Raw genomic sequence first — 25,894 nt, forward strand, 5'->3', positions numbered from 1 at the left:
AGTGTTAGTGCCTCTGCTTCTAAACCAGGAGACCCAATATCTGTTCCAGAGTTGTGTAATAACATTTTGGAACACATTGATGGGAAAGTACATGAAAAGTATGTTTATTATCAATAGATGCTGGCTTAAATTGAACTTTTAAACAGTCAAAAGCCATGAGAGGAGGAATAGAGAAAAATGTCACCATTGTGTGGGTTCTTAGTTTGCATTAAAGAAAATTCATTGAAAATTTTAATTCTAGTGTCTAATTCAAATTAAGTATACTGTATACAGACTTTGAAACCAAAATAAATCATAAAAATGTGCTATGTTCTATAAAAATGCCTTATAAATCATTGCAATAAGTATTAAAAGAAGCCATGCATAATATAGTTACATTTTCATAGAATCATCCTACCTTATACTTCCACTTCACTTCAGCTTTGCTTTTGTTCTGCTCTTGTATTCCAAATTTTACTACATCATTTTGATTGTTTATACTTTCTCTGCCAGCCACACTTAACATATTCTTTGAAGCCTATGGAAAAAGAAACATATTTTAACATAGCAAAAAATGCTAAAAAATGTATGGAAAGAAGTGGAGTATTAACTGAACAATGACAACAATGCTTAAAATACACAGGGAGGTAAGGAAATCCACTGGAAATTTACAAGGAAAATCCACTTACAGGAGCACACAGAGAAAAATCATTCTGTTAAATAGAATGGAAGGAAATGTTGTGAAGCTGCTCCTGCAATCACAGATCCAATCAGCGCTGGGGACCCAGGTTCGATTCCAGCCATGAGCCACTGTCTGTGTGGAGTTTGCACAATCTCCCAGTGTCTGAGTGGGTTTCCTCCGGGTGCTCCAGTTTCCTCCCACAATTCAAAGATGAGCAGGTCAGGTGAATTGGCCATGCTAAATTGCCCATGGTGTTAGGTGCATTAGTCAGGGGTGAATGTAGGGAACTGGGTCTGGTGTGGACTTGGTAGGCCAAATGACCTGTCTCCACACTGTAAGGAATCTAATCAATCCCACTCATGCTTTCTCCTGATAGGAAAGGTATTAGCTGTGATCTTACCAGTATATGGAAGATGTGTTTAGGGTATTAGAAGTCCGTTTGTATGTAGAAATATACATCAATTATTTTGGAAAGAAAAATTGTTGATAATTTATGCTCATTGCCTTACCATTTAAGTACTGTGGCATCTCAGAAATTAACACCTTCCTCTAATGACATTGTATTAAGCAGTGGGATTATGTAAACAGAGATTGTGGATATCTGAGCATAATAGGTACAGTTAGTAAGTTTGCAGATGACATCAAAATTGGAGGTGTAGTGGACAGCGAAGAAGGTTACCTCAGATTACAACAGGATCTTGACCAGATGGGCCAATGGGCTGAGAAATGGCAGATGGAGTTTAATTTAGATAAATGCAAGGTGCTGCATTTTGGGAAAGCAAATCTTTGCAGGACTTATACACTTAATGGTAAGGTCCTAGGGAGTGTTGCTGAACAAAGAAACCTTGGAGTGCAGGTTCATAGCTCCTTGACAGTGGAGTCGCAGGTAGATAGGATAGTGAAGAAGGCGTTTAGTGTGCTTTCCTTTATTGGTCAGAGCACTGACTATAGGAGTTGGGATGTCATGTTGAGGCTGTACAGGACATTGGTTAGGCCACTTTTGGAATATTGTGTGCAATCCTGGTCTCCTTCCTATCGGAAAGATGCTGTGAAACTTGAAAGGGTTCAGAAAAGATTTACAAGGATGTTGCCAGGGTTGGAGAATTTGAGCGAAAGGGAGAGGCTGAATAGGCTGGGGCTGAGGCTGAGGAGTGACCTTATAGGGGTTTATAAATTCATGAGCGGCATGGATAGGGTGAATATACAATGTCTTTTCCCTTGCATGGGAGAGTCCAGAACTAGAGGGCATAGGTTTAGAGTGAGAGAGGAAAGATATAAAAGAGACCTAAGGGGCAACATTTTCATGCAGAGGAAGTGGTGGAGGCTGAGGTGACTGACTTCCAACAGCCACAAATCATCTTCAGCTGCTGTATTAATGACCGTCCCTCCATCATGAGATACATGAGAACACCACCACTTGCAGGTTCTCCTCCAAACCACTCTCCTAACTTGGAAATAAATCATCGAGGAAGATGGTTGGGTCAAAAACAGAACCCTGAGGAGCTCCTGCAGTGATGTCCTGTAGCTGAGATGATTGACTTCCAACAGCTACAACCATCGTTCTTCATCTTGGGTATGACTCCAGCCAGCAGAGAGATTTCCTCTGATTCCCATTGTCTCTACTTTTTCCCTGGGCTTAATGCCACACTCAGTCAAATACAGCCTTGAAGTCAAGAGTAGTCAGTCTCATATTAGTTCTGGCCTCTGTTTGAACCAACATTGTAATTAAGTCAGGAGCTAAGTGGCCTGATAGAACCCAGCCAGAGTTCAGAGAGCTAGCTATTCCTAATATCAAGTTGTTATCAAGAGTGGACTGATGGAGAGGTAAATGACCAGGTTTGATTTGTCCTGCATTTAGTGTAAGGGCATACCTGTGCAATTTTCAACACTGTCAGGTAACTTGTGAGTGATATAACTGTTCTGGAACAGCTTGGCTATGGATGTAGCAAGTCTCTGCTTGTATTGTCGAAATGTTGCCATGGGCCACAGCTTTTGTAGTATCCATTGCCTTCAGCTATCGCTTGATATCACATGGAGTGAATTGAATTGGCTGAAGACAGTCATCTGTAATGCTGAAGACTATTGGAAGAACCAGATATGGATCATCCACTCTGCATGTATGGCTGTAAGAGTGTTACAAATGGTCCAGCCTTATCTTTTGAATAAACTGAGACAAGGAGTTTTGGATAGTGGGGTTTCTCTACCCACCAACAGAAGGCCGAATGGGAAATACAACTTTATCAATGCTGTCTTCCCTGCAGTCACTTAATTTTTGATGAGTATTAAAGACTAGAATTTACAGGAGACAGCTTTTGGCTTGGGAGGACATTTCAGCTCAGCAAGCTGACAGCCATCTCAATGAGTGATAGCTCCAAAGTCCCAACGGTGCTACCGGGAGTGAGGCTCTTGCTAGAACAACAAGCAGCCCCATAAGTCAAGGGCCAAGGTTGATGGAGATAGGGTATGCGGGTGGAGGTGGGGTTGCAAGACTAGGCAGGGAGTCTGCCTAATCTATAAAGGGGTGAGTGATTGGAGAGTGTGCCCCCTGTCTTCAACCTCAGCATGATGACCTGCTGGATTCTCCATTTGAGTCCCCAGTCTCCTCCCACCAGCCCAAAAATAGTGACCAGGCAGGTAAGGGCATCAAACAGGGTGAGAGTACGACGGCCAACTCAGGCCTTATCTCATACTTCCCTTAAATTTGCAGAAAGATTGGGGCAGGTGAGAGGGCCCTTTGGGAAGGCCATCGAGGAACATTTATGGGTTCCTTGCCCAGTGCCACAATCCATTCTGCCTACAGAAGACAGTAAAATTCAGACCCTGAAAAACCTTATTGCTTCATGATCCAAATAAATAAGAACCAGTTTAATGGTATTTGCAGACAGTTACTATTTACTGTGCATCAGGATAATAGAGCACTAAAAGCAAATTCTAGCAGTTTCTATTACTTTTTCAGATCTCCAAGAAAACTGAGCAGATCACACAGCATCTGTGGAAAGCAAAAAAAAACACTTTTCATATATATTGCCTGACCCGCTGAACATTTCCAGCTCTTTCTATTGACAATACAGAAGATCTGCTTTTGCACAAGGGAACTGAATATATTTCAATGGTTACATATTCTATCGAATTTGCATTACTCTATTTACAAAGAGCCAAGTGATAGACAGATGAATTAACTTTTACAATACAGGAAATAAAACTCACCTTTCCCCCTTTCTTTGGCACTTCAGTTTTAATTAAAGCCTCCTTTGTATGTGCCTCAAGAATGTCAAGATTTGGAACTAATACTGTACTTTCTTTTTCTTTCTTCCCTTTCTTCTTTCCTCCTTCTTTGGCCCGTGAAACTTTCTTTTTTTCTGACTTTTCAATAGCTGCTGCTCCTGTGTGTGCTGGCAGTTTGGCAGGTACAGCTGGACTTTTGGCTGTACTGATAATATCACTCACCTCACTGTCATTTGCTTTAAGTGCATTCTGTAAGAAAATAAACATTTGAAAATGTAATCCAGTCTGTAATTCACTGACAGTAATACTGACAACGAGCTGATTAACAATTATTCTGCTCCATAACTTGCCCAGCATGAGTTATTATTGAATATCTGACAGCAAATACAAACTTAATGCCCTATATCTGGCATAAATTCCTATCATCAATAAACTATTTCCTTAAAATATTGTATAATGTCCATTTATGCTATATGCTTTTATACATTTTAAATTTATTTTAATACTCTATCAAGTATGGATAAAAGAGTCAAAATGTGAAAATTTGCTTTTGCATGACCTTAATTTGAGGACAAGAATTTCAAATACCTTCTATTCAAAATATTTAAGTATTAATGGAAAAAAGATATATTTTGTTGAAGTTTTTCCTCTTAAGACAATTGAATCTTTGGACCTTCAGTCAGGCTTAAAATGTAGCACGCTTGTGAGTACAGGAAGCTAATTATTAATATACAAAACCCTGGCTTTTACAGACTGAAAAAACATGTATACACATTGAGTCTGCTTGAGCTCAACGAAACAAAACAAACAAAAACTTTTCACATATATTGCCTGATCTGCTGAACATTTCCAGCTCTTTCTGTTAAGAATACAGAACATCTGCTTTTGCACAAAGGAACTGAATATTTGCTAGTTCATTTCTCAGGGCAATACCCTGACCAATCAGAGTCAACCAGCCTGGTTTAAAAAATTGAACAAAGCCTGGCAGTTAACAGTCAATCATTATTAGGTGGTTCATTCTTCATGGCAAAACCTCAATTAATCAGAGTTCATTTACCAATCAATCAGCACTCTCTTCTCATACAGTATAAATGTTGGTTTCCTCTTAAATTGGTATTTCTTGCATATTGTCCTGATAAGTGCAAGACAAAATGCATTCTTTTTCAGCAGTACTCAGGTTCTGAACTAACAAAAAGATATTTATCTGTATTTAACTGCTAAATTTATTTCTATAACTTCTATTAAATTTTTAGTCCGACTAAAATGAGTACTATGTATTAAAAATACTCATTCATAATCAAAGTGTTCAGATATCATACATACAACCAAAGGGGGCTCTTGAGTTGCAGTGGTAATGTTCCTATTTTTGAGCCAGGAGACTTAGGTTCAAGTCCCACTTGTTCCAGGGGTGTGGCGTCTCTGAACACATTGATTAAAAATACCTACATATAACTTGTAGTGTTCCATATAAAGCTGCAGTACCTTATAGAAAACATTAGTGTTTTCACATTATTTGTTGGAATGGCATTTATGTTTCTACCATGCAAAAATATAGAGTCTGAAAACACAGCAATATTACACAACAATTGTTAGAATATTTACTGAGACTCCACCTACTTTTCTTTTGCCAACAGAAATATCTCATCCCTGTACAGTGTATCCCTGTAAAGGTCTAGCAGTGCAAAGACGTCTAGATGTTTCAGTGATGCTGCAGAAAACATCCTCAGGAACTGATGAGTCTGAATCTTCCAGGTAATAATGTATAAAAAGAACGACATCACTGATGATCTACAATGAGGGATGCTTAATCAAATTTTCTTCTTTTTCTCCTTTTTTAAATATTCACATTTTTAACAACTTGTGCCAGTTATGAACTACATCTGGCAAAACATTAACTGTTTACTCTTAAAATATTATAAGTTTCTATGAAATACTGCAGCTTTAACTCTCAGAAGAGTACTTTATGGATATAACTTAAAATTCATTTGACTTTGCTGGGAGAAAATATGCTTTTGTGAATTCCATTCATTTTTATTAAACAATCTCACAACAAAATATTTACTTTATTAAAGTAGGAATCTTTTTAAATCTACGTTTACTGAGCAAAGAAAAATCTTAGTATAAAATGCAACTAAAAAACATTCATTAGTATCTTTAGTCTTTAATGCGTACAAGAAATAAAATATTGGAGCCAGATTACAGAAAGGAACTTACCTCTGCTATTCGTATTTCTTTGGCAAATTCTTTAATAAGTTGTGCTGTTTTAATAGCTTCTGGAATCTCATCTTCATGATCAGCTATAACCTTAAATAAAAATATTATGAAATAGGTCAATAATTGATAAATATTAACTGCAGGTAATGGGGACTTTGACAATAATCATGCTGACCATGAAGCGTCATCATTCACTAATGATGTCATAACCTTTGAAATGTCTGAATCCAAATGATTGAGAACGTGCAAAGTTATTTTGTGCTTTTGTGGTTTGTGTCAGAAAGTAATTTCCAAAGTGACCTTTGTGGAAAAAAATGAACGTGGACTTGAAAGAGAAAATTTGAAGATCTGAACTGTTCATTTTACTGCATAAAGTCATAACATGTTTGGAACCATTTTTAGGATCAGAATTTCTGGTGTGCAGACAGTGCCAAGATACTGAACTTAATTTTTAGGCTTTATCTAAACAGTTCATGTGATTTTCTGGCTCTTGCTATGCTTCATAGGTCGTTTGCTCTTCGATGGTTTGAATCTTCGGCTAAAAGTAGGGACTTAGGTAAGTCCCAATTGTAAGGTCAGCAGAAGACGGCTAGATGGTCAATTCCGATGGTTTCTCAAGGGTACAGGATCACCTCCTTGCTCAACATTAAAAAGTTATAAATTTAGCTTAACTTCTTGGAGACAGCAAGCCACATACATACCTGTTCTCCTGGGGCACTATAATTTCCGAGGCAATCTAAAAACATGCAGCATATTCCCAAGAATTATGGGAGAAAGGGCTTAACAACTATTCTATTTTGCTCCCCAAGTGCCTTAAATCCATCCAGACCATACTAGTAGAGAGTACAAATTTACAAAGTTGGTCAGTTTAGTCTGCATTCTACTATTACAATACTTCCCCAAAATTACTATAAGACAGCACAACAGTCTTTACCTGCTTCTTGGTCCATGCCCTGAAAGCACCATTTAGGGCTTTTGCTCCTAGTACCAGATAGGTTGGAGGCTGCTTCCCAGATTTGTGCAAACCTATTGGAAATCAAAAAAGGAAAAATGTAATACTAAAATCAAATCTAAATGAGTTGGATAAATGTACTAAGTTGGGTAAAGATGTTTGACTTAATTCACATTACCTTTGAATGTCTCAAGCAGATATTTGCCAACATACCAACATATGACTTCAAAATTTGAAAATTTGATAAGACTACTAATTTTCAATCGCTTTTCCACTTCATAGGCTCTGTAAAATACAAAATTATACTTTGATATATGATCAATATGATCCAGGTGGCCCAATATTTTGGGTTAATCACAACTGTGAGGTCAGTGCTCAATTAGGTAGAAATTTCTGGAGTACAACATGAATCCAGTTACATACAGAAATATGGGCACTGCTGTCTGATTATCTTCCAAAATGTTGCATTAGAACCCTGCCAAGAAATTTGGCATTGAAGTCCACGTATGAGCAGCAAGTTCTTGTACCTATCCACCAGTTACTCTTTAAACACACAAGTTAGGTTTGGTGCTTTAAGATATAGTGAGCTAAGAGCAGCAAGGAGGGGACATGAAAGGTCCTTAGTTGGTAGGATTAGGGAAAACCCTAAGGCTTTCTGTAGGTATGTCAGGAATAAAAGAATGACTAGGGTAGGAATAGGTCCAGTCAAGGATGGTAGTGGGAAGTTGCGTGTGGAGGCTGAAGAGATTGGGGAGACACTGAATGAATACTTTTCGTCAGTATTCAATCAGGAACAGGACATAGTTGTCAATGTGAATACTGAGTCAGAATTAAGTAGAATGGATGGCTTTGAGGTATGTAGAGAAGAGGTGTTGGAAATTCTGGAAAGGGTGAAAATAGATAAGTCCCCTGGGCCTGATGGCATTTATCCTAGGATTCTCTGGGAAGCAAGGGAGGAGATTGCAGAGCCATTGCCCTTGATTTTTATGTCCTCGTTGTCTACAGGAGTAGTGCCAGAAGATTGGAGGCTAGCAAATGTGGTTCCCTTGTTCAAGAAGGGGAGTAGGGATAACCCTAGTAACTATAGGCCGGTGAGTCTCACTTCTGTTGTGGGCAAAATCGTAGAGAGAATTGTAAGGGATAGGATTTATGAACATCTGGATAGGAATAATGTGATCAAGGATAGTCAGCATGGTTTTGTGAAGGGCAGGTCGTGCCTCACAAACCTTATTGAATTCTTTGAGAAGGTGACTAAGGAGGTGGACGAGGGGAAAGCGGTAGATGTGGTGTATATGGATTTTAGTAAGGCGTTTGATAAGGTTCCCCTTGGGAGACTACTGCAAAAAATACGGAGGTATGGCATTGAGGGTGAGTTGGAGGTTTGGATTAGGAGTTGGCTGGCTGGAAGAAGAGAGGGTAGTAGTTGATGGCAAAGGTTCATCTTGGAGTGCCGTCACTAGCGGTGTTCCGCAAGGATCTGTTTTGGGACCATTGCTGTTTGTCATTTTTATAAATGACCTGGAGGAGGGGTTAGAAGGTTGGGTGAGCAAGTTTGCAGATGATACGAAAATCGGAGGAGTTGTAGACAGTGAGGAAGGATGTGTCAGGTTACAGCGGGATATAGATAAGCTGCAGAACTGGGCAGAAAGGTGGCAAACGGAGTTCAATGTAGCTAAGTGTGAGGTGATTCACTTTGGTAAGAGTAACAAAAAGATGGGGTACTGGGCTAATGGTCGGATACTTGGTAGTGTGGATGAGCAGAGGGATCTCGGTGTCCATGTACACAGATCTTTGAAAGTTGCCACCCAGGTAAATAGTGCGGTGAAGAACGCATATGGCGTATTGGCTTTTATTGGTAGAGGAATTGAGTTCCGGAGTACTGAGGTCATGTTGCAGTTGTATAAGACTCTGGTGCGGCCGCATCTGGAGTATTGTGTGCAGTTTTGGTCGCCATACTATAGGAAGGATGTGGAGGCACTGGAACGGGTGCAGAGGAGGTTTACCAGGATGTTGCCTGGTATGGTAGAAAGATCGTATGAGGAAAGGCTGAGGCACTTGGGGTTGTTTTCATTGGAGAAAAGAAGGTTTAGGGGTGACTTGATTGAGGTGTACAAGATGATTAGGGGTTTAGATAGGGTCGACAGTGAGAATCTTTTTCCACGTATGGAGTCAGCTATTACAAGGGGGCATAGCTTTAAATTAAGGGGGGGTAGGTATAGGACAGATGTTAGGGGTAGGTTCTTTACTCAGCGAGTCGTGAGTTCATGGAATGCCCTGCCAATAGCAGTGGTGGACTCTCCCTCATTATGGGCATTTAAGCGGGCATTGGATAGGCATATGGAGGATAGTGGGCTAGTGTAGATTAGGTGGGCTTGGATCGGCGCAACATCGAGGGCCGAAGGGCCTGTACTGCGCTGTATTCTTCTATGTTCTATGAATAGTTCATTCTATAATAAATCTTAATTACTGCCAAATGATCTCCCTGGCAGTGGAAATTTAATTTCCTATGGGTGAAATTATTATTAGAAATATTTTATTTTTCTTTTTGTGCCAATTATCTCTCCAACACATCTTTCTTTCCCTCTACTTTGCTTTCTGTATATGATTTTATAGTAATTTATTATTTTAATGCACATCTCCTGGTTTAAATCCTCTGAGTGAATAATTAAATGGCCCTAGAATTGATGATCCTCTGAACTGCTATTTCCATCAGAGGCTTGTGTGCAAATTTACAGCATGTTCCTGTCTCCAGGCCACTTTTGCGCAGTCTGGTTAAAGACAGGCAGTAATTATGTCCCTTAACAGGCTCACTGAAGTCCTGCTAAGGTGCAGAAGGATTGCACCAGCATTGTGTTTGCACTGCCTCTTCAAAATGCATTTTCCTTCCCTTTCTCTATACTCTTGCACATTACTTTAATAGACATGCAAGAGACAATCATCCGATGCCCACTTGGGTACCTCCATTGAATATGTCTTCACCACATTGAATATGTCTTCACCAAGGCAGCGTACTCCAGAACAGAACCACTCATTGTGTGAATACATTTTTTTCTCAGATTGTATTTACTAAATTTACAAATCACTTTAAATCTGGGGCCTCTCATTTCTCCCTATCTACTCTGTCCAAACCCCTCATGATTTTGAAAATTTCGATCAGATATCCTCTTAGCCTCCTTCTCTCCAAGGAGAACAGTTCCAACATCTCCAATCTGACTTCATAGTTGAAGATTCGGATCCTTGGAACCGTTGTTATAAATCTATTCTGCATCGTATCCAATGTACTTACATCCTTTCTACAGTGTAAAACCCAGAATTGCACTCTAATACTCTAACTATTCACAAATACTCTAAAGATTCACAAATATTTTTATAACTTCAGCATAACCTTCTTGCTGATGTCCCTACTGATAAAGCTCAGAATACTGTATGTTTCTTAACTGCTCTCTCTAACTCCCGAAACGTCGATTTTGCCTGTCCTCGGATGCTGCCTGAATTGCTGTGCTCTTCCAGCACCACTAATCCAGAATCTGGTTTCCAGCATCTGCAGTCATTGTTTTTACCTTTGCTCTCTCTAACTGTTCTGCTACCTTCAGCGATTTGTACACATTTACATCCAGGTCCCTCTGTTTCAGCACTACCTAAATAGATGTACCTTTAGTTTATGCATTACCTTCATCCTGCACCTGTTTGCTCACTCCACTAACTTCACTATATTCCTTTGATGTTTACAATGCTTTCAAGTTTCATACCAATTGTAAACTTTGAAACCGTCCCAGCATGCCAAAATATAGACGATTTATGTATATCAGGAAAAGCATGAATCCTCTGGGGAACTCCAATACAAACCTTCTTCCAGCCTGAAAAAAATCTACTGACCATGTTTCCTGTTTTGTATACATGTTGCTACTGTCCCTTTTGAAATAACTCCACAGAGGCCGGTATCCCATCACCAAGTCATCCTTTATTTACACATGAACCGTCCTTGACTTTCGTAGTACCCATTCAGAGTCAACTATCAGAGTGGCAGTATCTCTGACACTCCTCTTTTTATCTATCAACCAGGGCTCCCTGACTGAACCATATTAACAGCCCCAATCAGGAATTCATATTCTATGATGTCCAGCTGGCTAACCTTGTTACAGTCATGACATCCCTCCTCCTTGGAGTCCTATGACATTGGCTGGTCCTTTTTCTTGGAGAGCTTCCTGGAACATTTTAGCACTGTGTTAGATTCTTCTGACTCAGCTCACAAATGCACAGGCACTTGCCTTTTGCACCAGGAGCATCTCGGTAGAATTTCACTCTCTTCTGATGGCTAAGGCGTCAAGGTGGCAACATCTGTCATATCCCTCTCTGATTCTGAGGTCTTATCAACGATAGGGAGAGTGAACCCATGGGTTCTAGTAGCATTTCCGACAGTTCTGGGAGGTGGGGCATGTTTTGCTCCTGAATCTTTTGCGAATTGGCAGCTTTCATATGGTCCACCTGCTTGTTCAGGACCACTATCCAAACTTTATACGTCATTGTCTTGACCTTATGTCGACCATGCCTCTTACTGATATAAAGCCATTTCCATGATTTTTACACCAAACTTCATCCCCTGTATCAAACGGTTTTTCTCACATGGCAGAGTCTTGTCTCTGGCATTGGTATTCCTGATGCAATTTCACCCCTCCACCCAGGCTCAGAAATATCAGATTTAACCTGACATGGAGTCATCTCTCCATTAACAACTCTGCTAGAGCTATCCCTGTAGTTGCATGTGGGGTCGTCCTATAATCAAACAAGAACCATGATAGTTTGGTATCTAGCAAGGCTGTACTCTGCTTCTTCCAGTCAGACTTCAAAGTTTGGAATGCTCTTTCTGCCAGGTCATTGGATGATGAGTGGTATGGAGCTATCCTTATATGTCCAATTCCATTCGACTTTACAAAATATCCAAATTCCCTGCTGGTAAACGATGGCCTGTTATCTGTGACCAAATCTTCCAGGACACTGTATATTGAAAAATGCGCATGTTTTTTTCTATTAATATAGTCCTTGTGTTTGACGATGGATCCTATGCACACACAATCATTTCAAGTGGGTGTTTACAATGACTAAAAAAATTGAACCCATGAAAGAACCTGGATAGTCACCATGCAACTGAGTCCAAAGTTTACCCAGCCATTCACATGGATATGGGAGAGCTGCTGGTGGTAAATTTTGTCCATATTTGCACTATGGGCAGTGCCCCACCTATGTAGCTATGTCTGCATCCGGACTTAGCCACCAGACATAATTTCTCACCAACATTTTCATTTTGGACAGCCCTGGATGGCCCTGGTGGAGTTCAGCCAGTATTTGGTAGTGACCTATGTTCAGGCCAATCAGTCTTACACACCATAACAATATGCCATCCTCTCCTGTTAGATAGTCTCTCTGGATCCAAAGAGGTTTCAATTCTAGTTGGGACAGCCCTTTGGTTTCCCCCATCTTTCTGCGTCTGATATTGTCAGTTGTGACTGGGGACATGTCCAGAAATTTCATACTATTACAGACTCTTCCACTGGGGGGTACCACTGGTGGTGTATCAGCCAGTGGGAGGCAAATCAGTGTGACTTGGCCTGGTGGACAGTATTCTAACTTATAATTACAAGCACTTAGTAGAAGACTCCACTGCTGAAAAAACAGCCTGAAGCTATCTACCGCATTGTCTTGTTCTCTTTAAGTAGACCCAGGCTGGGGTTTGTGCTCTGCATTAGCCAAAGTTCTGGATGCATTAATGATTGGGCGTTCCTCTCCATTGATCCACCTTATGAGCTAATATTACCCTGATGCCATAAGGGAAAGGCATCACATGTCTATACCAGCTCTTTCTTGCGACCATAGTGTGCCAACACCTTACAGGATGATAACTGTTTCCATACTTGACTGAAAGCTAGGGCTTGTCCATGCGACAATTTCTAAGACTGACTTTGTTTAGGAATCAATGTGATGGTGCCAGGATGGAGGCCAGGTTATCTATGAACTTTCCAAAATAATTTACCAGCCCAAAAAATGACCGAAGCTCCAACAAATAGGGGAACATGGGTATCTTTGATTGCCCTCAATATTTCTTACAAATGGTGTAACCTGTTCTTGTCCACTCTGTTGGTCACTTGGGGGGCCTGGAATATATTTTTTTTCCCTCCTTAAGTATACACTCACCTTGGAAAAATGCCTTATATCCAAGTTCTTTAAATGTCCCTTATTAGTTTTCCCTGTTATTAGAACATCATCTAGATAAATGGCTACCTGAAGTAGACTTTGCAAAATGTTCTCCATTCTTCACTGAAAAATTGAAAAGGCTAATGATACTCCAAATAACAGACCTGTTTATTGGTACAAGCCCATATGGTTATTAATTGCAGCATACTTCTGGCAATTCTCATACAACTGCAATTGGCAAGTGTGGCTCATGTCCAACTCCGTAAAAGACAACAACACCTGCCAGCTTTTACTATTTACTGTTTGTTTAAAATGCCTCCAAAGGCAAGCGATTCATCGGCCTTCAAAACGACCACTGCTGACCATTCTGCAAATTGGACTAGTTTGATGATTGCTTCACTTTCCAGTCTTCTGATTTCTGCCTCTACTTTTGCCTGTAAGGTAAAAAGCACTAGGCAGGCCTTGCAGAATCATAGAATGGCTTCCTCATCAACATGCAAGGTGGCCTTCACTCCTCTGATGGTCCTGGAAGACTTCTGGGTATTTAATTAGGACTTCACTCAGGCAGCCATTTTCTAACTATAAAATGTTGAGCCAATCTAGGTGAATCTCTCGCTACCAATTTTGCTCCATCAAGCTTGGGTCCAAGCTTCTTACTACAATCACTGGTAACTGAACCAGCTGCTTTTCATAACAGACCAGAACTAAATTTGTACCTTTAAGGTGTAAAAGATCCTCAGTACAAGCTCTCAGTCTAGCAGGGGTCTTGTGCAAACTTAAGGGCTGGAGACCAGAGCAGGTTTTGTTAAAAACTAGTACTGTGATCAGTGATATGGCCACGCCATACCGACCTCCCTTAATACTGGATGATCATTTAATCAGACGTTTCTTTTGATTGGTTCTGATTTTGAGGTTGTTAAACAATTTAACTGTTCCAAACTTGATGTAGGTGGGCTTTCCAGCAGATTAACTCTTTTGGATACTGGCCTATGAGTTATCTTATTTAACTTGGGTCTCGTAGGATTCTTTCGCCATCTCGAGTCCACATACCAGCAGCAACTACCACAGCTTGCCAGGCTGGATCTGGAAGAAAGTTTTAAGTGTTTGGCCAAGGCTTGGCTTTGTTTTGTGGTTTCGCTATGGGCCAATCTAGAGTCCAGCATATGTCCCGAGTGAGGTCACACAATTGTCTTCACTCAAGTTGTGTTCCTCAAGCTCAGTTGGACTGGCAACGGTAGCCAGTTTCATCAGAATATCCTACAACTCATTTGCTCCATTTGCCACATTTTCCAGTGATGAAGCCACTTGTACTGCCCGTTTCAAGTCCAGTTGGGCTTCAGCTAGTTGGTGTTTTTGCATAGTTACATCATTAATTTCACAAAGCAAATGGACTCTCTGCATTTCATTGAAGGTTAAACCAAAGTCAAAGGCTCCACCAGTTGTTTCAACCTAGTCAAAAAATTTGAAATGGATACTCCTGGTTCTCAAATTGGCAAATAAAAAAATGAAATTGTCTCAGAATTAGAGGAAGCTTGGGGTTGTAATATTCCTTAACTATGTCTGTAAAATCTTGAAAGGTTTTAGTATCTGGTGCCTCACGGAAAGGCAGGCTCCTAATAACAGAAAAGGCTGAAGTCCACAGAGAAATACTTGTTGCCTTTAGCCTGCTACAACGTCAACTGCCTGGAAAAAAAACACTAAACCCAATTCCAAATGGCAGGATTGAACCAGTCAAGCTTCCCAAACAAAACCATGATGAAAGAAATGCTACCCAACTCAAAGACGAACTTCAATGAGCGAGCTTCTTCAGGATCATGCTTTCCTCTCGTCACAACTGAAATAACTCCACACAGTCTGGTCTCCTATCACCAAGTCACCCTTTATTTTCACATTAACAGTCTTAATTTTAATAGTGCCCTATTCAGATTATCAGAGTAGCAGTATCTCTGACACTCTCCTTTTTAATTGTCAGCCTGATTGGATTAGATTAACAGCCCTATCAGGAAATTTATATGCAATAACAAAAACAGAAGTTGCTGGTAAAGCTGGGCAGGTCTGGCGACATCTGCGAAGAGAAATCAAACTTTAACCTTTCGGGTCCGGTGACCCTTCTTCAGAACTGATGGTAGCTAGGAAAATGTTGGTTTGTATGCAGAAGATAGGATCTGGGGAGGAGGTATGGAATAAATGGTAGGTAGGGATAGAGCCCAAAGAGAGAGAAGATTAGTTGGTTAGACAAAGGACTTGATAACGATCTGGCTGGAATGGGTGAATAGCTGTTAATGGAGATTGTTAGTGGTTAACAATAGGTAGTGTGTAATGGCAGACTATGTGATAACAAGGTCTGGCGTGTGTGCGGTCGGGGGCTCGGACATGGGGGAGTTCAGGTCCTAAAATTACTGAACTCAATATTGAATCCGGAGGGCTAGCTGCAGGCTCCCCAAGCGAAAAATGAGGTGTTATTCGTTCAGCTTGTGCTGAACTTCGCTAGAACACCGCAGTAAGCCTGAGACAAAGAAATTGACCAGGGAACAGGGTAGTTACAGTGGCAGGCAACTGGAAGCTCAGGGTCTTTTTTGCAGGCAGAACACAGATGTTCTGCAAAGCAGTCACCCAGTCTACGTTTCATTTCCTCAATGTAGAGGAGACTACATTGTGAGCAGTGAATGCAGGAGACTATATTGTGAAATGTGCAGATAGAGTGCTGCTTCACCTGGAAGGTATGTTTAGGTTCTTGGATACTGAGGAGGGAAGAGGTAACTGGGCAGGCATTACACCATTGGCAGTTGCAGGGGAAATTGCCGCGGGGCTGGGGGTGGTATTGGGAGTGAAGGAAGAGTGGACTATGGTGTCCCGAAGGGAATAATCCCTGCAGAAGGTGGACAAGGGAGGGGAGGGGAATATATGTCTGGTGGTTGCATCTTGCAAGAGATGGTAGAAATGGCAGCTGATGATCTTCTGGTTGAGGATACTGGTGGGATAATAGGTAAGGATAAGGGGAATGCTATCACTTGCAGGAGGGAAAAGTGGGGGTGAGGGCAGAAATGCGGGAGATGGTTCGAACCCGGATGAGTGCCCCTGTGCTGGGAGTCTTCGGTTGAAGAAGAAGGTGGACATTTCAGAGACACTTGTCAAAATTGGCCTTATCGGAACATATGCGACAGAGACAGAGGAACTGAGAGATTGGAATGGAATCTTTACAGGAAACAGCGTGCAAGGATGTATAGTCCAGGTAGCTGCAGCAATTGGTGGGTTTATAGGGAATATTAGTGGCCAATCTCTCCCCTGAAATGGAAATAGAGATGTTGAAGAAGGGATGGGAGGAGTCAGAGACAGACCAGGTGAAAGGGAGGGTGCAGAGAAAATTGGAAATGAAATTGATGAACTTTTCCAATTCCAGTTGAGAGGGAAGCAGCACTAATATCATCAATATATCAGAGAAACAGTTGCGGGTGGATGCCTAATAGAACTGAAACAAGGAATGTTCCATACTCTCCAAAGAGACAGGCATAACTGGGGCCCATGCGCGTACCCATGGCCACCCCTCTGACCTGAAGAAAATGAGAGTAGTTAAAGAAAAGTTGTTGAGGGTGAGGACGAGCTCAGCCAAGCGATGGAGGGTGGTGGTGGCTGGGGACAGTTCGGGTCTTTGCTCCAGGAAGAAGCGGAGAGTCCTGACTCCATCCTGGTGGAGGATGGACATTTAAATGGATTTCACATCTACGGTAAAGAGGAGGCGGCTGGAGGGTGCAAACTAGAAATTGCAAAACTGGTGTAAAGTATCAGAGGAATCATGGACGTATGTTGGCAGGGGCAGGACTGGTGAGAAAAGACTGAGTCAAGGTAGAGGTTGTCAAGGATGTTCCCTGGCCAACATCTCTGGCTCAGGCTTGCTGCAGTGCTCCAGTGAAGCTCAGTGCAAAACTGGAAGATCAACACCTCCTTTTCCGCTTGGGGACCCTGGAGCCCTCTGGACTCAATATTGAATTCAATAATTTTAGGGCCTGAACTCCTCCATGTCCGAGCCCTTTACCACACACACCAGGCCTTGTTATCTTACTGTCTGCCATTACACACTAGGCAAAAGTGAGGACTGCAGATGCTGGAAATCAGAGTCAAGATTAGAGTGGTGCTGGAATAGCAGAACAGGTCAGGCAGCATCCAAGCAGAGGAAAATCAACGTTTCAGACAAAAGCCCTTAACTATGCTGGTTTGAATGTAGTCCGGAGTCCATGTGGGATCAGTTGGCTGTGGAGGCAAGCACTGAGGAAGCAGATGTGGTTGTGGTAGAGGGTCTTTTTCAGTACATGGTTGATGAGCTTCAGGGCAGAGGAGATGACCTGGGGGTTGCAGTGAGAGAGAGACTCACTGAGATTCTTGTAGAGAGAGGAGGAGAACTTCTTCAAGGTAGGCATCCTTGCAAGAGGATTTGCAGCAAGGTTAAAATCAACTATACAAAAGTTAGGACTGCAGATGCTGGAAATCAGAGTCTAGATTAAAGTGGTGTTGGAAAAGCACAGCAGGTCAGGCAGCATACAAGGAGCAGGAAAATCTACATTATTCCTGCTCCTTGAATGCTCCACTGCCATTACACACTACCTATTGATAGCCACTAACAGTCTCCATTAACAGCTGTTCACCCTCCCAGCCAAATCATTAACCACTCCTTTATCTGTCCAAGTAGTCTTCTCTCTCGTTGGGATCTATCCGTACCTATTGTTTACTCCTTACCCCCTCCCTTGACCCTATCTCCTGCACATAAACCAACATTTTTCTAGCGACCATCAGTTCTGAGGTAGGATCACTGGACCCGAAACATTAACTGATTTCTCTTCACAGATATTGCCAGACCTGCTGAGCTTTCCCAGCAAATTTTGCCTTTGTTTCTGATTCACAGCATCCACAGTTATTTCAGTTTTTATTTCATATTCTACGACGTCCAGCTGGCTGACCTTGTTACAATCACAACATCTTTTATTATTTAACCTATAGATCTCTCACAAGTCTGCTGTGTGGTGCTGTATTAAATGCCTTCCGTATGTCCATGTACACCAGTTCAACAGTATTACCTTTGTCCACTCTTTCTATTACCTCTTCAAAAAAACTCCAGCAATTCAGTAAAACATAATTTCCTCTTTTGAAATCCAAGCTGGCTACTAATCAGCTCCAGTGACTACTAATTCTGCACTAAACAGTTGCCTCTGAAAGATTCCTCACCAGTTCATTGGACTAGTTTGCAGTTACTGGATTCATCCTTCCAACCTTGTTTTAATAAGGGACATAATGTTTGTTAATTTCCAATCCTCTGACACCCTCCTGAGTCTAAGGAAAACTGAAAGATTATGGTCTGTGCTCTTGAACTATCCACTCTCACTTCCTTCAATATCCTTGGATGCATTTCATTTGCACCCAGTGCTTCGTCAACTCTAAGTACCAACAGTCTATCCAAAACCTTTGTCCTATCAATTTTAAATTGTTCTAGTGACAGGTTTTCTTCCCATATTACCAGGACAGCACATCCTTTTAGATTTTCCCCCGTTGCCATTTGACCTACTTGGCCCAGCTCAGTTCCAAGAAAGTATGTCCAAAAGTACATTCTTTCTCAGTCAATGAATGGTTGCGGGTTCCTGGTGGAAGACTTTGCACCCAGTGCTCCATCCAGCACCTGGAAAATAGCAAATATAACTGTTTTGTTCAAGAAGGGAGAGAGGCAATAAATAGAAAAGTATAGTTAGCTTGAAGTCTGTCATGAGAAAGGTGCTAGCATTGATCTTTCCAGAGTTTATTACTGGGCACTTAGAAAAATTAGAGGCAATTCGCAACAGTTAGCATGATTTCATGAATGGGAAATCACACTTAACCAATTTATTAGACTTCTTTGAAGTAGTAATAGATGCTATAGGTAAAGATGAGCTGGTAGATGTACTGTACTTGTATCTCCAGAAGGCATTTGATAAGGTGCCAACTCAGAGGATATTGTGGAAAGCAAAAACTCATAACTTAGGAATTAACGCCGATAGAAGGTTGGTTGGCTGGTAGAAATCATACTGTACATATCTGGATCTTGGACTAATAGGCAGGATGTAACAAGTAGAGCCCTGTAGGATCTGTGCTGGGGACTCAATTATTTTTACAATTTACATTAATAACTTAGATAAGGAGGGCATGTTAGCTAAAGTTGCAAACAACACAAAGGTAAGTAGGAAATTATATTGTGAAGGAGTTTGCAGAAGAATATAAAAGGTTAAATGAGGAGGCAAACATATGGCAAACTGAGTGTAAGTGGGAAACTGAAGTTTCTCATTTTGGCAGGAAAAATTAAGAAGTAGAATATTACTTAAATGGAGAATGATGCAGAAATCTGAGGTACAGAGTGATTTAGATGCTCTAGCGCATGGAACACAAAAAGTAATTAATAAGGGTAATCGAATGCTACGCTTTATTTTAAGAGGGGTTGAGCATACATGTAAAACTGCAATGCTACAGTCACACACGGCATTCAGAACACCTCTCAAATACTATGTGCAGTTTTTGTGTCCTTAAATAAGGAAGGATGGAAATGAGTCAGAGTTGCTTCAAAAGGTATTTACTAGATTTGACACCTGGAATGAGTGGGTTGTCTTCTGATGATAGGTCAGATAAGTCCAACTTGTTTCCACTGGAGGTAAGGCTGGACTGAAGTCTGATCAAGAATAGCCTTGATAAATTGGATTTGAAAGAATGTTTTTTTCTAGAATTAAGGGGCACGGTTTTAAAATTAAGAAAAAAAAATTAAGTTTAATTTTTCAAGAGAGATGAAGAGATTTTATTTTACTCTGAGACGGTTGTGCAACTTTGGAACACTCTGCCTCAGTGGGTGGAAGAAGTGGGGTCATTGAATATTTTTAGAACAGAGGTAGATAAATTCTTGATAAGCGGGGGAAATCAAAGGTTATCAGAAGTAGATGGGAATATGGAAAACACAAGAAGATCCACATTGGTCTTAATGAGCGGTGGAACAAGCTCAAGGGACCAAATGGTCAATAAATATCCTTATTTCATAAGTTCATAACACCACTATGACCATAGCCAGCACATTTGGATTCTTGATCCATATTTCCTCCCGACACAAAAGAAAATCAAGCCCTGTTCAGTGAGGAGTAACCAATCTGATTGATTGAGAAAACAGATCATGGTTTGTCCAACTCACATATGCCACAGGTCCTTTGCAGAGATCATTTCCTGTGCAGTACCCTCTAAGAACCACAAGTTGCAACTCAAAAATCTGGTTAAATTCTGTCGGTTGTGTAAACTTATTTTACAATAAGCACATTCCTTTCCTGCTGACTGCAATATCCTGGCTTATTGGTATTTCCCCAAACTTAGAAAATTTTCATTTGAACTAGTTGTTATTTGTAGTTATGTCTCAGTTGGTAGCCCTTCTTCGGCAGGATCATAAGTCCCACTGAACTGCTTGAGCAGCAACATCTATGCTGACAATCCAGTACAGTATTGAAGGAGCACTTTTGGATGAAATATTAAACAGAGAATTTAATGTTTTTCTGCCAGCAGGTTTGCAAAAGGGAGGTGGGGCCTTAAGATTTTGTGCTGTCCTAGCAATCTTCAACCTGTTTGTGATTTTATTGAGTTGTGGATCTGTTTGCCGAGCTGGGAATTTGTGTTGCAAACGTTTCGTCCCCTGTCTAGGTGACATCCACAGTGCGCGGTAGCCTCCTGTGAAGCGCTTCTGTGTTGTTTCCTCCGACATTTATAGTGGTTTGTCTCTGCCGCTTCCAGTTGTCAGTTCCAGCTGTTCGCTGCAGTGGCCAGAATATTGGGTCCAGGTCGATGTGTTTGTTGATAGAATCTGTGGATGAGTGCCATGCCTCTAGGAATTCCCTGGCTGTTCTCTGTTTGGCTTGATCTATAATAATAGTGTTGTCCCAGTCGAACTCATGTTGCTTGTCATAGAGTCATAGAGAAGTACAGCATGGAAACTGACTCTTTGGTCCAACCCGTCCATGCCGACCAGATATCCCAACTCAATCTAGTCCCACCTGCCAGCACCCGGCCCATATCCTTCCATAACCTTCCTATTCATAACCTATCCAAATGCCTCTTAAATGTTGCAATTGTACCAGCCTCCACCACATCCTCTGGCAGCTCATTCCATACACGTACCACCCTCTGCGTGAAAAAGGTGCCCCTTAGGTCTCTTTTATATCTTTCCCCTCTGACGCTAAACCTATGCCCTCGAGTTCTGGACTCCCCGACCCCAGGGAAAAGACTTTGTCTATTTATCCTATCCATGCCCCTCATAATTTTGTAAACCTCTATAAGGTCACCCCTCAGCCTTCAACGCTCCAGGGAAAACAGTCCCAGCCTGTTCAGTCTCTCCCTGTAGCTCAGATCCTCCAACCCTGGCAACATCCTTGTAAATCTTTTCTGAACCCTTTCAAGTTTCACAACATCTTTCCGATACGAAGGAGACCAGAATTGCATGCAATATTCCAACAGTGGCCTAACCAATGTCCTGTACAGCCGCAACATGACCTCCCAACTCCTGTACTCAATACGCTGACCAATAAAGGAAAGCATACCAAACGCCTTCTTCACTATCCTATCTACCTGCAACTCCACTTTCAAGGGGCTATGAATCTGCACTCCAAGCTCCCAAGGACCTTACCATTAAGTGTATAAGTCCTGCTAAGATTTGCTTTCCCAAAATGCAGCACCTCACAGTTATCTGAATTAAACTCCATCTGCCACTTCTCAGTCCATTGGCCCATCTGGTCAAGATCCTGTTGTAATCTGAGGTAACGCTCTTCGCTGTCCACTACACCTCCAATTTTAGTGTCACCTGCAAACTTACTAACTGTACCTCCTATGCTCGCATCCAAATCATTTACGTAAATGACAAAAAGTAGAGGGCCCAGCACTGATCCTTGTGGCACTCCACTGGTCACAGGCCTCCACTCTGAAAAACAACCCTCCACCGCCACCCTCTGCCTTCTACCTTTGAGCCAGTTCTGTATCCAAATGGCTAGTTATCACTATATTCCATGAGATCTAAGCTTGCTAATCAGTCTCCCATGAGGAACCTTGTCGAATGCCTTAATGAAGTCCATATAGATCACATGTACTGCTCTGCCCACATCAATCTTCTTTGTTACTTCTTCAAAAAACTCAATCAAGTTTGTGAGACATGATTTCCCACGCACAAAGCCATGTTGACTAACCCGAATCAGTCCTTGCCTTTCCAAATACATGCACATCCTGTCCCTCAGGATTCCCTCCAATAACTTGCTTACCGCCGAGGTCAGGCTCACCGTTCTATAGTTCCCTGGCTTGTCTTTACCGCCCTTCTTAAACAGTGGCACCACGTTTGCCAACCTCCAGTCTTCCGGCACCTCACCTGTGACTATCGATGATACAAATATCTCAGCAAGAGGCCCAGCAATCACTTCTCTAGCTTCCCAGAGTTCTCGGGTACACCTGATCAGGCCCTGGGGATTTATCCACCTTTAACCGTTTCAAGACATCCAGCACTTCCTCCTCTGTGGAAGTGGACATTTTGAAAGATGTCACCATCTATTTCCCTACAGTCTATATCTTCCATATCCTTATCCACAGTAAATACTGATGCAAAATATTCATTTAGTATCTCCCCCATTTTCTGTGGCTCCACACAAAGGCCGCCTTGCAGATCTTTGAGGGGCCCTATTCTCTCCCAAGTTGTCCTTTTGTCCTTAATATATTTGTAAAACCCCTTTGGATTCTCCTTAATTCTATTTGCCAAAGCTATCTCATGACCCCCTTTTGCCCTCCTTATTTCCCTCTTAAGTATACTCCTACTTTCTTTATACCCTTCTAAGGATTCACTCAATGCATCCTGTCTGTACCTGACATATGCTTCCTTCTTTTTCTTAACCAAACCCTCAATTTCTTTAGTCACCCAGCAATCCCTATACCTACCAGCCTTCCCTTTCACCCTGACAGGAATATACTTTGTCTGGATTCTTGTTATCTTATTTCTGAAGGCTTCCCATTTTCCAGCCGTCCCTTTACCTGTGAACATCTGCCTCCAATCAGCTTTCGAATGTTCTTGTCTAACACCGTCAAAATTGGCTTTTCTCCAATTTAGAACTTCAACTTTTAGATCTGGTCTATCCTTTTCCATCACTATTTTAAAACAAACAGAATTATGGGCGCTGGCCCCAAAGTGCTCCCCCACTGACACCTCAGTCACCTGCCCTGCCTTATTTCCCAAGAGTAGGTCAAGGTTTGCACCTTCTCTAGTAGGTATATCCACATACTGAATCAGAACATTGTCTTGTACACACTTAACAAATACCTCTCCATCTAAACCTTTAACACTATGACAGTCCCAGTCTATGTTTGGAAAGTTAAAATCCCCTGTAATAACCACCCTATTTTTCTTACAGATAGCTGAGATCTCCTTACAAGTTTGTTTCTCAATTTCCCTCTGACTATTGGGGGGTCTATAATACAATCCAAATAAGGTGACCATCCCTTTCTTATTTCCCAGTTCCACCCAAATAACTTCCCTGGATGTACTTCCGGGAATATCCTCCCTTAGCACAGCTGTAATGCTATCCCTTATCAAAAATGCCACACACCCCTCCTCTTTTGCCTCCCTTTCTATCCTTCCTGTAGCATTTGTATCCTGGAACATTAAGCTGCCAGTCTTGCCCATCCCTGAGCCATGTTTCTGTAATTGCTATGATATCCCAGTCCCACGTTCCTAACCATGCCCTGAGTTCATCTGCCTTCCCTGTTCGGCCCCTTGCATTGAAATAAATGCAGTTTAATTTATTAGTCCTACCTTGTCCCAACCTACCCTGACTGTTTGACTCACTTCTGTTCTCAGCTGTACCCGTCTCAGATCGATTTCTTTCCTCACTATCTCCCTGGGTCCCACCCCCCCACCTTACTAGTTTAAATCCTCCCAAGCAGTTCTAGCAAATTTCCCTGCCAGTATATTATTCCCCTTCCAATTTAGGTGCAATCCGTCCTTCTTGTACAAGTCACTTCTACCCCAAAAGAGATTCCAATGATCCAAAAATGTGAATCCTTCTCCCATACACTAGCTCCTCAGCCATGCATTCATCTGCTCTATCCTCCTATTCCTGCCCTCACTAGCTCGTAGCACTGGGAGTAATCCAGATATTACTACCCTTGAGGACCTCCTTTTTAAATTTCTACCTAACTCTCTGTAATCCTGTCATCTGTGTTTGTGGCTACTAAGGATAGTTGGTCGTGTCGTTTCGTGGCTAGTTGGTGTTCATGGAAAGGGATCATTAGCTGTCTTCCTGTTTATCCTATGTAGTGCTTTATGCAGTCCTTGCATGGGATTTTGTACACTACGTTGGTTTTGCTCATGCTGGGTATCGGGTCCTTTGTCCTGGTGAGTTGTTGTCTGAGAGTGGCTGTTGGTTTGTGTGCTGTTATGAGTCCTAGTGGTCACAGTAGTCTGGCTGTCAGTTCAGAAATGTTCTTGATGTATGGTAACATGGCTAGTCCTTTGGGTTGTGGCATGTCCTCATTCCATTGTCTTTTCCTTAGGCATCTGGTGATGAAATTGCGGGGGTATCCATTTTTGGCGAATACCTTGTAGAGGTGTTCTTCTTCCTCTTTTTGCAGTTCAGGTGTGCTGCGGTGTGTGGCCCTTTTGAACAGCGTCTTGATGCAACTTCTTTTGTGTGTGTCTTCTGAACTGACAGCCAGACTACTATGACCACTAGGACTCATAACAGCACACAAACCAACAGTCACTCTCAGACAACAACTCACCAGGACAAAGGACCCGATACCCAGCATGAGCAAAACCAACGTAGTGTACAAAATCCCATGCAAGGACTGCACAAAACACTACATAGGACAAACAGGAAGACAGCTACCGATCCGTATCCATGAACACCAACTAGCCACGAAACGACACGACCAGCTATCCTTAGTAGCCACACACAGATGACAAGCAACATGAGTTCGATGGGACAACACTGCTATTATAGGACAAGCCAAACAGAGAACAGCCAGGGAATTCCTAGAGGCATGGCACTCATCCACAGATCCTATCAACAAACACATCGACCTGGACCCAATATACCGGCCATTGCAGTGGACAGCTGGAACTGGCAACCGGAAGCGGCAGAGACAAACCACTATAAATGCCGGAGGAAACAACACAGGAGCGCTTCACAGAAGGCTCCCAAGCACTGAGGATGTCACCTAGACAGGAAACGAAACGTCTGCAACACAAATTCCCAGCTCGGCGAACAGAACCACAACAACGAGCACCCGAGCAACAAATCTTCTCACAAATTTTATTGAGGGATGGGCAAGAACGTACGATGCCTTTAAATATAAATAGTGCTGTGATATACCTATCTCACAACTCGCTCCCTCATATTGAAGAATTTCAATCATATTTGATTTTAAAACAAAATTTGATGCTTAATACACATCAGTAAATAGTCAACAGCATTGTCTACAGTCAATGAAATCATGCCTCTCAATAAACAAACAATTTAACCACTCAGTGCCCACAATCTGCAATTACTAGATTTTCAAGGGCTCTTTACATAGTTAATTTCCATTACAGTGCATTATGTATGATCTGGTTATATAATAAAATGTGAAGACTGTGCACA

General features: G+C 41.7%; 1 protein-coding gene across 3 annotated transcripts in view; it reads right to left on the bottom strand.

The window, feature by feature from the left end:
• Positions 1 to 25,894, bottom strand: part of phf2 (PHD finger protein 2) — a 154,660-nt gene that overhangs the window by 47,960 nt on the left and 80,806 nt on the right. For all 3 annotated transcript variants that reach the window (XM_043708015.2, XM_087994274.1, XM_043708017.2), the window contains 5 exons: positions 7,231 to 7,337; positions 7,035 to 7,126; positions 6,101 to 6,190; positions 3,869 to 4,135; positions 398 to 517 (listed from right to left, as the gene is read on the bottom strand). In XM_043708015.2, coding sequence (XP_043563950.1) covers positions 398 to 517; positions 3,869 to 4,135; positions 6,101 to 6,190; positions 7,035 to 7,126; positions 7,231 to 7,337 — 676 coding nt within the window. The remainder of the gene's footprint in view (positions 1 to 397; positions 518 to 3,868; positions 4,136 to 6,100; positions 6,191 to 7,034; positions 7,127 to 7,230; positions 7,338 to 25,894) is intronic.

This window comes from Chiloscyllium plagiosum, unplaced genomic scaffold (assembly GCF_037043375.1).
Source record: "Chiloscyllium plagiosum isolate Xiang-an unplaced genomic scaffold, Cpla_swu_hap1 HiC_scaffold_14, whole genome shotgun sequence".
In the NCBI taxonomy this organism is placed as follows: domain Eukaryota; kingdom Metazoa; phylum Chordata; class Chondrichthyes; order Orectolobiformes; family Hemiscylliidae; genus Chiloscyllium; species Chiloscyllium plagiosum.